This window comes from Salmo trutta, unplaced genomic scaffold (assembly GCF_901001165.1).
Source record: "Salmo trutta unplaced genomic scaffold, fSalTru1.1, whole genome shotgun sequence".
NCBI lineage: Eukaryota > Metazoa > Chordata > Actinopteri > Salmoniformes > Salmonidae > Salmo > Salmo trutta.
Window position 1 is genome coordinate 4,055,821 of NW_021822941.1, and position 16,314 is coordinate 4,072,134.

The 16,314-nt window shown below is 44.3% G+C and overlaps 1 protein-coding gene across 2 annotated transcripts in view; it reads left to right on the forward strand.

Moving 5' to 3' along the window:
• The window catches only part of LOC115187364 (deleted in malignant brain tumors 1 protein), a 142,050-nt gene that overhangs the window by 61,102 nt on the left and 64,634 nt on the right, over positions 1-16,314 (forward strand). The window contains exons 4-13 of one of the 2 annotated variants that reach the window (XR_003876043.1): positions 3,610-3,639; positions 3,869-4,177; positions 4,607-4,912; positions 5,038-5,313; positions 6,286-6,591; positions 6,717-6,992; positions 7,764-8,084; positions 8,188-8,276; positions 13,863-14,037; positions 15,633-15,667. Coding sequence is in view for 1 of the 2 variants with exons in the window: in XM_029746431.1 (XP_029602291.1) it covers positions 3,610-3,639; positions 3,869-4,177; positions 4,607-4,912; positions 5,038-5,313; positions 6,286-6,591; positions 6,717-6,992 (1,503 nt within the window). In the remaining variant the exon portion in view is untranslated. Of the gene's footprint in view, positions 1-3,609; positions 3,640-3,868; positions 4,178-4,606; positions 4,913-5,037; positions 5,314-6,285; positions 6,592-6,716; positions 6,993-7,763; positions 8,085-8,187; positions 8,277-13,862; positions 14,038-15,632; positions 15,668-16,314 lie in introns of those variants that run through there. The other variant, XM_029746431.1, reaches the window with a different exon arrangement.

Consider the following 16,314-nt stretch of genomic DNA (forward strand, 5'->3'; position numbering starts at 1 on the left):
GTAGTATTGTGAGTGTTTATATAGTGTGTATGTGTAGTATTGTGAGTGTTTATATAGTGTGTATGTGTAGTATTGTGAGTGTTTTATATAGTGTTTCATATAGTGGGTATGTGTAGTATTGTGAGTGTTTATATAGTGTGTATGTGTAGTATTGTGAGTGTTTGTAGTGTCAGTGCAGACAGTCCAGGTATCCATTAATGAACTATTAACTACTATTTTATTTCATTAATGAACTATATAACAGTCTTATGGCTCATCTGTGAAGTGGTAGGTCACACAGAACTGGACCACAGAGTGATGAACGCTTAAAAATTGTCTGTCCTCGGTTGCAACACTCACTAAACTCACTACCAAGTTCCAAACTGAAGAGAAGAGGAGAGGGAGAGAAGAGGGGGAGAAGAGCAGAGTGGGAGAAGAGGAGAGGAGAGGGGGAGGAGAAGAGTGGGGGAGAAGTGAAGGGCAGAAGAGAAGAGGAGAGGGGGAGAAGAAGAGAGAAGACAGGAGGAGAATAGAGGGGGAGGAGAGGAGAGGTTCAGAAGGGGAGAGGGGGAGAAGGGGAGATGAGGAGAAGGGATGGGGAGAAGAAGGGGGGAGAGGAGATTAGAGGGAGGTGAAGAGGAGATGTGAGAGGAAAGGAGAGGGGTGAGGAGTGGAGATTGGGGAGGAAAGGGGGAGAAGAAGAGAGGGGGAGAAGGGGAGAGGGGGGACAGGATAATATATGGGGAGGAGAGGAGAGAGGGGATGAGGAGAAGAGAGAGGGGTTGAAGAGGAGAAGAAAGGCAGAGGAGAGGGGGAGGGGAGGAGAAGATAGGAAAGAGGAGAGGGGAGAAGGGGAGGAGTGGAGAGGAGACGGGGGAGGAGAGGAGAGTGGGAGGAGAGGAGAGGGGTTAGGAGAGGGGGAAAAGGGGAGAAGAGGAGAGTGGGGATAAGAGGAGAGGGGGGACTGGAGAGGAGAGGGGGATGAGAGGAGTGGAGAAGAGGGGAGAGGGGAGGAGGGGGAGGAGTGAGGCAGAGAGGGGGGAGGAGAGGAGAGGGGGGAGAAGTAGAGAAGAGCGTGTGAGAAGAGAAGAGGGGGGGGGGAGAGGGGAGAAGAGGAGAGGTTCAGAAAGGGAGAGGGGGAGAAGGGGAGAAGGGGGAGAAAAGAGGTGGAGAAAAGGAAAGGAGAGGGGGAGAGAGAGAGATGGAAGGAGAGGGGAGAAGAGCATTGGAGAAAAGAGAGGGAGGATTTGGAGTAGTCTAAAGGGAGAGAAGAGGAGAGGGGGAGAAGGGGAAAGGGGGAGTAGAAGAGAAAAGGAGAGGGGGAGGAGAGGGGGAGAAGAGGAGAGGGGAGAGGGGAGGGGGAGAAGAGGAGAAGAGGAGAAGGGGAGAGGGGGAAGAGGGGGGACAGGAGAATATACGGGGAGGAGAGGAGAGAGAGGATGAGGAGAGGAGAAGAGAGAGGGGTTGAAGGGGAGAAGAAAGGCAGAGGAGAAGAGAGGAGAGGGGAGAAGGGGAGGAGTTGAGAGGAGACGGGGGAGGAGAGGAGAGGGGGAGGAGAGGAGAGGGGGGAGGAGAGGGGGAGGAGAGCAGGAGAGGGGGGAGGGAGAGGAGAGGGGGTAGGAGATGGGGAAAAGGGGAGTAGAGGAGAGTGGGGATAAGAGGAGAGGGGAGAGGGGGAGGGGGAGGAGTGGGGGAGAAGTGGAGAAGAGAAGAGGGGAGAGGGGGAGGAGTGAGGCAGAGAGGGGGGAGGAGAGGAGAGGGGGAGAAGTAGAGAAGAGAGGGGGAGAAGAGAAGAGGGGAGAAGAGAAGAGGAGAGGTGGAGAAGGGGGAGATGGGAGAGGAGAGGATAGGAGAAGAGAAGAGGGGAGAAGAGAAGATGAGAGGGGGAGAAGAGGAAAGGGGGAGAAGAGGAGAGGGGCAGAAGAGGAGAAGAGAGGGGGGAGGAGAAGAGAGAGGGGAGGAGTAGAGAGGGGAGAAGAGGAGAGAAGGGTGGAGAAGAGGAGAATAGAGGGGGAGACAATGAGAGGGGGAGAAGAGAAGAGGAGAGGGGGAGAAGAGGAGAAGAGGAGAAGAAAGGGGGAGAAGAGGAGAGGGGAGAAGAGGAGAGAGGAGAGGAGAGGGGGGATAAGGAGAGGGGTAGAAGAGGAGAGGAGAGGGGGAGATGAAATGGGGGAGAAGAGGAGAAGAGAGGAGGAGAAGAGAAGAGGATAATTTCGGGAGAAAATGAGGAGAGGGGGGAGAAGAGGAGAGGGAGAGAAGAGGAGAGGGGGAGGAGAAGAGGAGATGAGATGGGGAGAAGAGAAGGAGAGGGGGAGATGAGAGAGTGGGAGAAGAGGAGAGGGGAGGAGAGGGGAGAGTGGAGGGGGGAGGAGAGGAGAAGGAGAGAGGGTGAGAAGAGGAGAGGGGATAAGAAGGTAGAGAAGAGGGGATGAGACAGGAGGGGATAGGCGAGGAGAGGGAGTAGATGGGAAAGGAGATTGGAGAGGAGACGGGAGAAGAGGAGAAGAGAGGAGGAGAAGAGAGTGGGAGAGGGGGAGAAGAGGAGAGGTTGAGAAGAGAGGGGGAGAAGAGGAGGAGAAGAGAGGGGAGAAGAGGAGGAGAAGAGGAGCGGGAGAAATAGTAGAAGGGGGAGAGTTGAGAGGAGAGTTGGAAGGAGAGGGGGAGGAGAGTGGAGATGGGGAGAAGTGAAGAGAGGGGAGTGGAGAGGAGAGGGGAGAGGTGGAGAAAAGGAGAGGAGAGGAGGAGAAGAAAGGGGGAGAAGAGGAGAAGGGGAGAGGGGGAGGAGAGGAGAAGGGGAGAGTGTGTGAAGTGGAGAGGAGGAGAAGAGGAGAGGAGGTACTGCTTGTCTCCCACCGTTCCACTCAGAGGACTCTACCTTCTGTTATCAAGTAGTTTTTTCCACCATATTTAGTTCACCAGTCATTTCAGTGAAGGGAACAAGTGCACACTTTAGGAGAAAGGAGAGATAATTGGTGCAATGCTTCTTTCTAGTCTACAGTCCTGCGTCTGTGACACCAGATTACCACCTAGTGGTCATAAGAGGAACTGTCCTGTCAGTGTGTTTTTACTGCTGGCTCAAAACAACACATGACCTGCATACATGATATGATTCATGTGTGAGTACTAAAAGCATATGAATATAGTATATTATAGTATATTTATTATATATGTGGGTCTGATAAGTAAACACTCTTAATGTTTGCTGTTTTATGACTAAGAAGAACATTGGGCACTATGTAACCAAACACATGTGAAACATTTACATACATTTAGGTCATTTAGCAGACGCTCTTATCCAGAGCGACTTACAGTAGTGAACACATACATTTCATACATTTTTCTTTCCTATTCTTTTTCTTCTCCGTATTGGTCCCCCGTGGGAATTGAACCCACAACCCTAGCGTTGTAAACACCATGCTCTACCAACTGAGCTACAGGGAAGCCAAACCTCATGATAAGCCTGTCTTCCCCATCACATCATGAAAGGTCATGTTGATGTTCATTTAACCTCTGTCTCTCTCTTTCTCCTCTGTCTCTCTCTTCCTCTGACTCCTCCCTTTCTCCTTTGTTTCTCTCTATCTCTCTGTCTCTTTCTCTCTCTTTCTCCTCTGTCTCTCTCTTTGTCCTCAGATCTCCAGGCTCAAAGCGTCAGTCCACCAGGTAGGTAGAGTATAAATCTGCAGTGATTATAGCAGTTCAATATTAGTCAACTTTATTATCCCACATGGAGAAATTCATGTGTCCATACAAACCATTCTAAACCCCAATAACAAGTAGTGTTTTATGGAACTACTAATACTTGTCAACCACAAAGCACTACTGCTGTTAGAATAACAGAATCAGTCATCATCTGTCCTCACCACTGTGTTTTCCTCTCTGCTGTTTACAGCTGAACACTCAGTCAGACTGGTGAATGGGACCACTTCCTGTTCTGGGACAGTGGAAGTCTTCTACAGAGGAGAGTGGTCAGGTCTATGTTCTAGTTGGTGGAGCATGATGGTGGCTAAGGTTGTGTGTAGAGAGCTGGACTGTGGGAATGTTGTAGCTGAATCTAGAGGACCACTGTTTGAACATAACACAAGAGGAGTCAGACTATCTAGTAGATGTAGTGGAAATGAGTATTTTATTAGACAGTGTGACAACAGAGGAGGACCTGGTTACTGTTTTGGTGAATATTATCATCATGTGATCTGTTCAGGTAAGAGACTGGTCATATTGAGAGATTTATTTATACATTATACAATATTACCATGTATCATGTTTTATGTGTTTTTTATTTAATTTAAATAGAGGGAGAGATGTCAGATGTATTTAAACATTATATTTGTGTTTGTCATATTGGTTTATGGGAGATGTTCATGGGCAGATCATTGTAGTTCAGATGGTACTGAAGTGAATCTGCCTGATGGATGTCCAGCTGTTTATTTTCTATAAAGTGAAGTGAACTTATTCCTGTCTCCTGCCTGCATTATTCCCAACCCTATCCTGAGTGACTAAGAACCCATTTCTACCTCTTACAGTATCAAACATAGCAAACTACAACCTTTTATCCAACATATTTGTGTTTAGTCCTTGACAGTGTCATCAACAAAACTGATTGAATGTTCAACCAAGTCTTTTTCTCCAGAGTCTGTGCGGCTTGTGGATGGAGCTGGTCTCTGCTCTGGGAGAGTGGAGGTGAAGTCCGATCAGTCCTGGGCCTCAGTGTGTGAAGCTGACTTTGACCGGCAGGATGCAGAGGTAGTCTGTGGGGAGCTTGGCTGTGGGGCTCCTGCAGCTCTACAGGGGGGGCTCTATGGAGGAGGTGAGGGTCAGACCTCGGATAAAGAGTTCCAGTGTAAAGGCAATGAGTCCCTTCTCCTGGACTGTGACACCTCAGACAGAGAAAACAACACCTGTCTACCTGGTAATGCTGTTGGACTCACCTGCTCAGGTAAGAAACAGTTTGTCACTCAATCAACATGGTTTCTCACCTGGAGTGAAGAATATGAGAGACAATATAGGTGTGTTTTAGTGAGAAAATAGTAAGATTACTGTCTCTCTCTTTTCTTTTCTCAGAGCCTGATGATGTGAGGCTGGTGGGAGGAGACAGTCGCTGTGCTGGTGGAGTGGAGCGGTACGACCAGGGAGAGTGGAGGACTGTGGGAACTCTCTCTGACGTGAAGGATATAGCTGCAGTAGTGTGTAGACATCTGGGTTGTGGGTCCACTGTTTCAGTACCACCTGGAAACCCTGCTAGAGGGTTTGAAGCTTCCTGTTCTGGGTCTGAGTCGTCACTGAGGGAGTGTCCCAGAAGTTATGATCGCTCTCCTGGACTCACAGTGATCTGCTCAGGTAATAACAAGATACACTATATGGCCAAACGTAAGAGGACTTTAGTGGATTCGGCTTTTTCAGCCACACTTAATGCTGACAGGTGTTTAAAATCAAGCACACAGCCATGCAATCTCCATAGACAACCATTGACAGCTAAATGTCCTTACTGAAGATCTCAGTGACTTTCAATGTGGCACGCCTAGGAGCAACAACGGCTCAGCCGTGAAGCATTTGGTCACACAAGCTTACAGAACGGACCGCCGGGTGCTGAACCACGTAGAGCGTAAAAATAATGCTTGATTGCAAAACTCACTGTCGAGTAACACATACTTTGGCCATGTACTTTATCTTCTTCCTGGACAGGGATCTGCTCAGAAAATATCAAGATATTATAATTATATTCAACTGATTTCCTTCATTCATACAACTTCCTCTGCACCTCTCATGATGACTGTTTATCTTGTCAGTCTGCTTTACTAAATAGATCACTCAGTCAAGTAGGAATCAAATACTACTTAAATATCCCAGAATGCTTTTGTATTTGAGTGTTATCTCAGTGAAGGTCTCTCCTCACTACCACTGACACAAAGAGAGGAGGGATGAGTAGGGGAAGAGTAATGAGAGAGAGAATATGTTTTTATCACTGACTTCTCACCGGTGATGTCATCATAACCAGTAACCTTTTCCTCTCTTGGCCCAGTCCAGCCTGACCCTGACATATAGCATCAGACCTTGTAGTTCAGATGGTACTGAAGTATAAGCTGCCTGATGGATGTCCAGCTGTTTATTTTCTATAAAGTGAAGTGAACTTATTCCTGTCTCCTGCCTGCATTATTTTCAACCCTATCCTGAGTGACTAAGAACCCATTTCTACCTCTTACAGTATCAAACATAGCAAACTACAATCTTTTATCCAACATATTTGTGTTTAGTCCTTGACAGTGTCATCAACAAAACTGATTGAATGTTCAAACAAGTCTTTTTCTCCAGAGTCTGTGCGGCTTGTGGATGGAGCTGGTCTCTGCTCTGGGAGAGTGGAGGTGAAGTCCGATCAGTCCTGGGCCTCAGTGTGTGAAGCTGACTTTGACCGGCAGGATGCAGAGGTAGTCTGTGGGGAGCTTGGCTGTGGGGCTCCTGCAGCTCTACAGGGGGGGCTCTATGGAGAAGGTGAGGGTCAGACCTGGGATAAAGAGTTCCAGTGTAAAGGCAATGAGTCCCTTCTCCTGGACTGTGACACCTCAGACAGAGAAAACAACACCTGTCTACCTGGTAATGCTGTTGGACTCACCTGCTCAGGTAAGAAACAGTTTGTCACTCAATCAACATTGTTTCTCACCTGGAGTGAAGAATATGAGAGACAATATAGGTGTGTTTTAGTGAGAAAATAGTAAGATTACTGTCTCTCTCTTTTCTTTTCTCAGAGCCTGATGATGTGAGGCTGGTGGGAGGAGGCAGTCGCTGTGCTGGTGTAGTGGAGCGGTACGACCAGGGAGAGTGGAGGACTGTGGGATCTGACTGGAACCAGAGGGATGTAGCTGCAGTAGTGTGTAGACAGCTAGGTTGTGGCTCCACTGTTTCAGTTCTACCTGGAAACACCACTAGAGGGTTTGGAGTTTCATGTTCTGGGTCTGAGTCTTCACTGAGGGAGTGCTCCAGAAGTTATGATCTCTCTCCTGGACTCACAGTGATCTGCTCAGGTAATAACAAGATACACTATATGGCCAAAAGTATGTGGACATTAGTGGATTCGGCTATTTCAGCCGCACCTGTTGCTGACAGGTGTATAAAATTGTGCACACACTGGTACAATCTTCATAGACTGGCAGTGGCTCAGTCGCGAAGTGGTAGGTCACACAAGCTCACAGAACAAACCGGTGAGTGCTGAAGCGCGGCGAGTGTAAGAATTGTCTGTCCTTGGTTGAAACACTCACTGTTACACATACTTTTGGCCATGTATTGTATTATAATTGTATTCAACTGATTTCCTTCATCCATACAACTTCCTCTGCACCTCTCATGATGACTGTTTAGCTTGTCAGTCTGCTTTACTAAATAGATCACTCAGTCAAGTACATTTACATTTACATTTAAGTCATTTAGCAGACGCTCTTATCCAGAGCGACTTACAAATTGGTAGGAATCAAATACTACTTAAATATCCCAGAATGCTTTTGTATTTGAGTGTTATCTCAGTGAACGTCTCTACTCACTACCACTGTCACATGACATGTTATTGTCATATCTAAATGAGGAAAGTAGTTGATGAGCTACGTTTTCTTTTTCTCTCCTCTGGTTCCAGATGTCCTGCGTAAGCCTGATATCAAAATATGTTGTCTCAGTGACTGTAGGCCCACTACTCATGTTGCCCTGTGAGGGAGGGTGGCTAGCACTGTTACATGCTGATGTTATTGTCATATCTATAGGAAACTTGTTGAAGAGGTTTTTCTTGTTCTATTTTATTGTTACAGATCTCCTGGTCCAGCCTGATATCTCCCTGACTGACTCAATGGGAGGGGTCTCCAGGGGCCACCAGGGGCCCGAGGTCTTCAGGGGCTACAGCTTCACCATCACCTGCTCCACTCAGCCACAGTACACAGGAGGCTCCTTCCTCCTCACGTTCACCGGCTCCAACAGAACCCAGACCCAGCCAGCGGTCAATCACTCTGCTGCCTTCCTCTTCCCTGCTGCAGATGACTCCCACCAAGGGAACTACAGATGTGTTTATGACAATCATGTTTTCTCTCATAACTTCTCCTCTGAGAGTGAGCTCCTCTCCCTCACTGTCACAGGTAACTGAACATGAACCAGACTTATAACTTTGTCATTGACAGATTTCCCACAGATCTATGTGATGATGATCAGTCCCCTCATCAAAGGTGTTTCTGTTTGCAGCATCTCGTCTGACAGCCTTCATCATCATCATTGTTGTAGTGCTGCTGATCCTACTGACAGCCATCACCACCTTCTACCTGTACTACATGGTAAAGACATTTTCTCAGACGTAGAGTTGGAAAAATCCGGGTTTTCTCTAAATCCCAGTTGGAATATCTTTGGATGTGGAGGGAATTCACAGGAAATTCAGAATCCTCCAACTAAGAATTTCGGATAACCATTGATTTTATTGAAAGTTCCTTGAATTTTCCATCTCTGCACCGACCTGCCTAAAGTCTGACAGTATTGTTTAGTAGTCTGGTAGAGAGTTGGTCTGTATTGATTAGTAGTCTGGTAGAGATTCTGACTGTATTGATTAGTAGTCTGGTAGAGAGTTGGTCTGTATTGATTAGTAGTCTGGTAGAGAGTTGGTCTGTATTGATTAGTAGTCTGGTAGAGATTGTCCTGTATTGATTTAGTAGTCTGGTAGAGGCTTGGTACTGTATTGATTAGTAGTCTGGTAGAGAGTCGATCTGTATTGAGTAGTAGTCTGGTAGAGAGTTTGTGGTCGTAATGATAGTAGTCTGGGTAGAGAGTTGGTCTGTATGATTGTAGTCTGGTTATAGAGTCCTGGTCCTGTATTGATAGTAGTCTGGTAGAGAGTCTGGTCTGTATTGCATTAGTAGTCTGGTAGAGAGTCTGGACTGTATGATTAGCTAGTCTGGTAGAGTTGGTCTGTATTGATTAGGTAGTCTGGGTAGAGAGTTGGTACGGCTATTGATTTAGTAGTCTGGAGAGAGTTGGTCTGTATTGATTAGTAGTCTTGGAGAGGTCCTGACTGTATTGATTCGTAGTCTGGTAGAGAGTGGTCTGTATTGATTAGTAGTCCTGGTAGAGAGTTGGTCTGTATTGATTAGTAGTCTGGTAGAGAGTTGGTGCTGTATTGATTAGTAGTCTGGGTCAGAGAGTCTGGACTGTATTGATTCGTAGGTCGTGGTAAAGAGTTGGTCTGGATTTGAGTAGTAGTCTGGTAGAGATTGATTAGTAGTCTGGTAGAGAGTGGTCTGTATTGATTAGTAGTCTGGTAGAGAGTCTGACTGTATTGATTAGTAGTCTGGAGAGTTGGTCTGTATTGATTAGTAGTCTGGTAGAGAGTTGGTCTGTATTGATTAGTAGTCTGGTAGAGAGTCTGACTGTATTGATTAGTAGTCTGGTGAGAGTAGTGGTCTGTATTGATTAGTAGTCTGGTAGAGAGTTGACTGTATTGATTAGTAGTCTGGTAGAGAGTGGTCTGTATTGATTAGTAGTCTGGAGAGAGTTGGTCTGACTGTATTGATTAGTAGTCTGGTAGAGAGTTGACTGTATTGATTAGTAGTCTGGTAGAGAGTCTGACTGTATTGATTAGTAGTCTGGTAGAGAGTTGGTCTGTATTGATTAGTAGTCTGGTAGAGAGTCTGACTGTATTGATTAGTAGTCTGGTAGAGAGTCTGACTGTATTGATTAGTAGTCTGGTAGAGAGTTGGTCTGTATTGATTAGTAGTCTGGTAGAGAGTCTGACTGTATTGATTAGTAGTCTGGTAGAGAGTTGGTCTGTATTGATTAGTAGTCTGGTAGAGAGTTGGTCTGTATGATTAGTAGTCTGGTAGAGAGTTGGTCTGTATTGATTAGTAGTCTGGTAGAGAGTCTGTACTGTATTGATTAGTAGTCTGGTAGAGAGTTGGTCTGTATGATTAGTAGTCTGGTAGAGAGTTGGTCTGTATTGATTAGTAGTCTGGTAGAGAGTTGGTCTGTATTGATTAGTAGTCTGGTAGAGAGTTGGTCTGTATTGATTAGTAGTCTGGTAGAGAGTCTGACTGTATTGATTAGTAGTCTGGTAGAGAGTCTGGTCTGTATTGATTAGTAGTCTGGTAGAGAGTTGGTCTGTATTGATTCGTAGTCTGGTTATGAGTAGAGTAGGTCTGATCTGTATGATTAGTAGTCTGGTAGAGAGTTGGCTGTATTGATTAGTAGTCTGGTAGAGAGTCTGACTGTAGAGTGGTCTGTATTGATAGTAGTCTGGTAGAGAGTTGGTCTGTATTGATTAGTAGTCTGGTAGAGAGTTGGTCTGTCTATTGATTAGTAGTCTGGGGTTAGAGAGTTGGTCTGTATTGATTAGTAGTCTGGTTAGAGAGTCTGAGCTTTATTGATTAGTAGTCTGGTAGAGAGTTGGTCTGTATTGATTAGTAGTCTGGTAGAGAGTCTGATCTGTATGATTAGTAGTCTGGTAGAGAGTTGGTCTGTATTGATTAGTAGGTCTGGTAGAGAGTTGACTGTTTGATTAGTAGGTCTGGTAGAGAGTTGGTCTGTATTGATAGTAGTCTGGTAGAGAGTTGGTCTGTATTGATTAGGTCGTCTGGTAGAGAGTTGGTCTGTATTGATAGTAGTCTGGTAGAGAGTCTGAGTCTGTATTGTTAGTAGTCTGGTAGGAGCGTTGGTATGTATTGATTAGTAGTCTGGTAGAGAGTGGTCCTGTATTGATTAGTTAGTCTGGTAGAGAGTTGGTCTGTATTGATTAGTAGTCTGGTAGAGAGTTGGTCTGTATTGATTAGTAGTCTGGTAGATAGGTGTTTGATCTGTATGATTAGTAGTCTGTGTAGAGTGGTCTGTAGTTGATTAGTAGTCTGGTAGAGAGTCTGACTGTATTGCTTAGGTAGTCTGGTAGAGAGTTGGTCTGTATGATTAGTAGTCTGGTAGAAGTTGGTCTGTATTGATTAGTAGTCTGGTAGAGAGTCTGACTGTATTGATAGTAGTCTGGTAGAGAGTTGGTCTGTATTGATTAGTAGTCTGGTAGAGAGTTGACTGTATTGATTTAGTAGTCTGGTAGAGAGTTGGTCTGTATTGATTAGTAGTCTGGTAGAGTTGGTCTGTATTGATTAGTAGTCTAGTAGAGAGTTGACTGTATTGATTAGTAGTGGTGTAGAGAGTCTGACTGTATTGATTAGTAGTCTGGTAGAGAGTTGGTCTGTATTGATTAGTAGTCTGGTAGAGAGTCTGACTGTATTGAGTAGTCTGGTAGAGAGTCTGAGTGTATTGATTAGTAGTCTGGTAGAGAGTGGTCTGTATTGATTAGTAGTCGGTAGAGAGTTGTCTGTATTGATTAGTAGTCTGGTAGAGAGAGTGTCTGTATTGATTAGTAGTTGGTAGAGAGTGGTCTGTATTGATTAGTAGTCTGGTAGAGAGTGATGTATTGATTAGTAGTCTGGTAGAGAGTTGGTATGTATTGATTAGTAGTCTGGTAGAGAGTCTGACTGTATTGATTAGTAGTCTGGTAGAGAGTCTGACTGTATTGATTAGTAGTCTGGTAGAGAGTTGGACTGTATTGATTAGTAGTCTGGTAGAGAGTTGGTCTGTATTGATTAGTAGTCTGGTAGAGAGTTGGTCTGTATTGATTAGTAGTCTGGTAGAGAGTTGGTCTGTATTGATTAGTAGTCTGGTAGAGAGTTGGTCTGTATTGATTAGTAGTCTGGTAGAGAGTTGGTATGTATTGATTAGTAGTCTGGTAGAGAGTCTGACTGTATTGATTAGTAGTCTGGTAGAGAGTTGGTCTGTATTGATTAGTAGTCTGGTAGAGAGTGACTGTATTGATTAGTAGTCTGGTAGAGAGTTGGTCTGTATTGATTAGTAGTCTGGTAGAGAGTCTGACTGTATTGATTAGTAGTCTGGTAGAGAGTTGGTCTGTATTGATTAGTAGTCTGGTAGAGAGTCTGACTGTATTGATTAGTAGTCTGGTAGAGAGTTGGTCTGTATTGATTAGTAGTCTAGTAGAGAGTCTGACTGTATTGATTAGTAGTCTGGTAGAGAGTCTGACTGTATTGATTAGTAGTCTGGTAGAGAGTTGGTCTGTATTGATTAGTAGTCTGGTAGAGAGTTGGTCTGTATTGATAGTAGTCTGTAGAGAGTCTGACTGTATTGATTAGTAGGTCTGGTAGAGAGTTGGTCTGTATTGATTAGTAGTCTGGTAGAGAGTTGGTCTGTATTGATTAGTAGTCTGGTAGAGAGTTGGTATGTATTGATAGTAGTCTGGTAGAGAGTCTGACTGTATTGCTCTAGTAGTCTGGTAGAGAGTCTGACTGTATTGATTAGTAGTTGGTAGATAGTGGTCTGTATTTGATTAGTAGTCTGGTAGAGAGTCTGACTGTATTGATAGTAGTTCTGGTAGATAGTTGGTCTGTATTGATTGTAGTTCTGGTAGCGAGTCTGACTGTATGATAGTAGTCTGGTAGAGAGTCTGACTGTATTATTAGTAGTCTGGTAGAGAGTCTGACTGTATTGATTAGTTAGTCTGTAGAGAGTCTGACTGTTATTGCTTTAGTAGTCTGGAATAGAGATGTCTGACTGTGTATTGATTAGTCTAGTCTGGTAGAGAGTCTGACTGTATGATTAGTAGTCTGGTAGATAGTTGGTCTGTATTGAGTTAGTAGTCTGGTAGAGAGTCTGACTGTATTTGATTAGTAGTTCTGGTAGAGAGTCTGACTGTATTGATTAGTAGTCTGGTATGATAGTTGGTCTGTATCATATATCACCATTCCACAGTGGTGAAAAAGTTCACATCTTGAGAAAAGTAAAGATTCCTAATAGAAAATGACTCAATTAAAGTGTGACACCCAGTAAAAAACTACTTGAATCAAGTCTAAAGTATTTGGTTTAAATAAACTTATGTATCAAAAGTAAAAGTAATCATTTCTAAGTCCCTTATTAATATATCCAAACCAGACGGCATCATTTTGATTTATTTATGTATAACAGGTAACCAGGGACACACTACAACACTCAGACATCATTAAACAGATAACCAGGGACACACTCCAACACTCAGACATCATTAACAGATAACCAGGGACACACTCCAACACTCAGACATCATTAACAGATAACCAGGGACACACTCCAACACTCAGACATCATTAACAGATAACCAGGGACACACTCCAACACTCAGACATCATTAACAGATAACCAGGGACACACTCCAACACTCAGACATCATTAACAGATAACCAGGGACACACTCCAACACTCAGACATCATTAACAGGTAACCAGGGACACACTCCAACACTCAGACATCATTAACAGGTAACCAGGGACTCACTCCAACACTCAGACATCATTAACAGATAACCAGGGACACACTCCAACACTCAGACATCCTTAACAGATAACCAGGGACACACTCCAACACTCAGACATCATTAACAGATAACCAGGGACACACTCCAACACTCAGACATCATTAACAGATAACCAGGGACACACTCCAACACTCAGACATCATTAACAGATAACCAGGGACACACTCCAACACTCAGACATCATTAACAGATAACCAGGGACACACTCCAACACTCAGACATCATTAACAGATAACCAGGGACACACTCCAACACTCAGACATCATTAACAAACGAAGCGTGTGTTTTGTAAATACACCAGATAAGAGTACTTTATGTTGTCAGGGAAAATGTTTGGAGTAAAATATTTTCTTCAGTAATGTAGTGAAGTAAAAGTAAAAGTTGTCAAAATATAAATAGCAACGTGAAGTACAGATACCCCAAAAAACTACTTAAGTAGTACTTTCAAGTCCTTTACACCACTGAGAGTTGTTCATGTGTGTTTTTGTGGTCAACCAGACTGTCTCTTTGTGCTGTATCTCCCTAGGCCACCATGAGGAAGAGGAGAGAACAGTGTGAGCAGCACGGATCTTCATGTCAACGTCAGTGCCATGGAGACGGTCTCTCTGAGCTCCAGAGCTGAAGCTGGACCGGGAGAGGAGAGAGCAGCCCAGGGGACGGAGTAGGAGTAGAATGAAGCTGACCCTACATGCTGATCTTAGGTCAGTTTTGTGTTTAAATGGATGGTCAGCAGTGGACTGGTGTTTAAAATGTGGTGACAAACCTGAAGTGGTTCTAATTTTAATAACAAGTTCAGAATTAGTTTCTCTTTCTAGAACCTTGGAAGAAATCTAAAAGGAGTGACTGTAACCACCATTATTCCTTTTAGTTTGTTTTTTACCACCAGAGAAACATGGGGTTCTGGGTAACATGGGATTCTGGGTAATATGGGGTTCTGGGTAACATGGGGTTCTGGGTAACATGGGGTTCTGGGTAACATGGGGTTCTGGGTAACATGGGGTTCTGGGTAACATGGGGGTTTGGGTAACATGAGGTTTTGGTAATAGAGGGGTTTTGGTAACATGGGGTTTTGGTAACATGGGGTTTTGGTAACATGGGGGTTTTAGTAACATGGGGTTCTGGGTAACATGGGGTTTTGGTAACATGGGGGTTTTAGTAACATGGGGTTCTGGGTAACATGGGGTTTTGGGTAACATGGGGGTTTTAGTAACATGTGGGTTTTAGGTAACATGGGGTTTTGGGTAACATGGGGTTTTGGGTAACATGGGGGTTTTAGTAACATGTGGGTTTTGGGTAACATGGGGTTTTGGGTAACATGTGGGTTTTAGTAACATGTGGTTTTTAGTAACATGTGGGTTTTAGGTAACATGGGGTTTTGGGTAACATGTGGGTTTTAGTAACATGGGGTTTTAGTAAGGTGGGGTTTCGGTAACATGGGGTTTGTGTAACATGTGGTTTGGGTAAGATAATGTTTTGGGTAACATGGGGTTTTGGTAACATGGGTTTTTGGTTAACATGGGGTTTTAGGTATCATTGGGTTTTTGGTAACATGGGGGTTTGGGTAACGTGGGGTTTTGGGTATCATGGGGGTTTGGGTATCATGGGGTTTTGGGCATCATGAGGTTTTGGGTATCATGAGGTTTTGGGTATCATGGGGGTTTGGGTATCATGGGGTTCTGGGTAACCTGGGGTTTTGGGTATCATGAGGTTTTGGGTATCATGGGGTTTTGGGCATCATGAGGTTTTGGGTATCATGAGGTTTTGGGTATCATGGGGGTTTGGGTATCATGGGGTTTTGGGCATCATGAGGTTTTGGGTATCATGAGGTTTTGGGTATCATGGGGGTTTGTGTCACGTCCTGACCAGTATAGGGGTTATTTGTATTTGTAGGTTGGTCAGGACGTGGCAGAGGGTATTTGTTTTATGTGGTGCGGGGGTTATGAGTATTGTAGAGGTGTGTTTTATTTATGTATTACGGGGTTTTGGTGTATGTTCTGGGTTTTGTATTTTAGGTTGGTTTTCTAGTTTGTTTATTTCTGTGTGGTCTGTGTTGCTCCCGATCAGGAACAGCTGTACGTTGTTGTTCCTGATTGGGAGTCATATATTAGTTGTGTGTTTTCAACTGGGGATTTGTGGGTAGTTGATTTTGCACTGCTAGTATTTCAGCCTGTAAAACTGTCAGTTTGTCGTTCTTTGTTTTCCATGTTCACGTTTATTTAATAAATTATAATGATGAGCACGCAACCCGCTGCGTATTGGTCCACTTTTTCCGACAGCGATTTCTCTATATCTTCAGACGAAGAGGAGCGTTACAGAACTACTCACCAAAAATGGACCAAGCAGCGGAGGAGGGAGCAACGGATGGACTATCGTGAGACATGGGCAGAACTGAGGATAAGCATTTCCAGGGCTATGGAGGAGTTAATCTATAAGTCTTTGAATGACAATATTACATTTTAACAATGTTTTCGAATAGTAATTTTGTAAATTGTAGCGCTGATTCATCGGAATCATTTGAGGGAAAATAGTTAGTCAACGTCACGCGCCGATGTAAAATGCTGTTTTTATATATAAATATGAACTTTATCGAACAAAAAATGCATGTGTTGTGTAACATGATGTCCTAGGAGTGTCATCTGATGAAGGTTGTCAAAGGTTAGTGCTGCATTTAGCTGTGTTTTGGATATTTGTGATGCATGCTAGTTGCTATGAAAATGGCTGTGTGATTATTTCTGGCTGGGTACTCAGCTGACATAATCTAATGTTTTGCTTCTGCTGTAAAGCCTTTTTGAAATCGGACAACGTGGTTCGATTCAGGAGAGGTGTATCTATGAAACGGTGTAAAATAGTCATATGTTTGAGAAATTGAAGTTATAGCATTTATGAGGTTTTGCATTTAGCGCGACGCGATTCCACTGGCTGTTGATTAGGGTGGGACGCAAGCATCCCACTGGACCAGAGAGGTTAAGGGAGCCCAA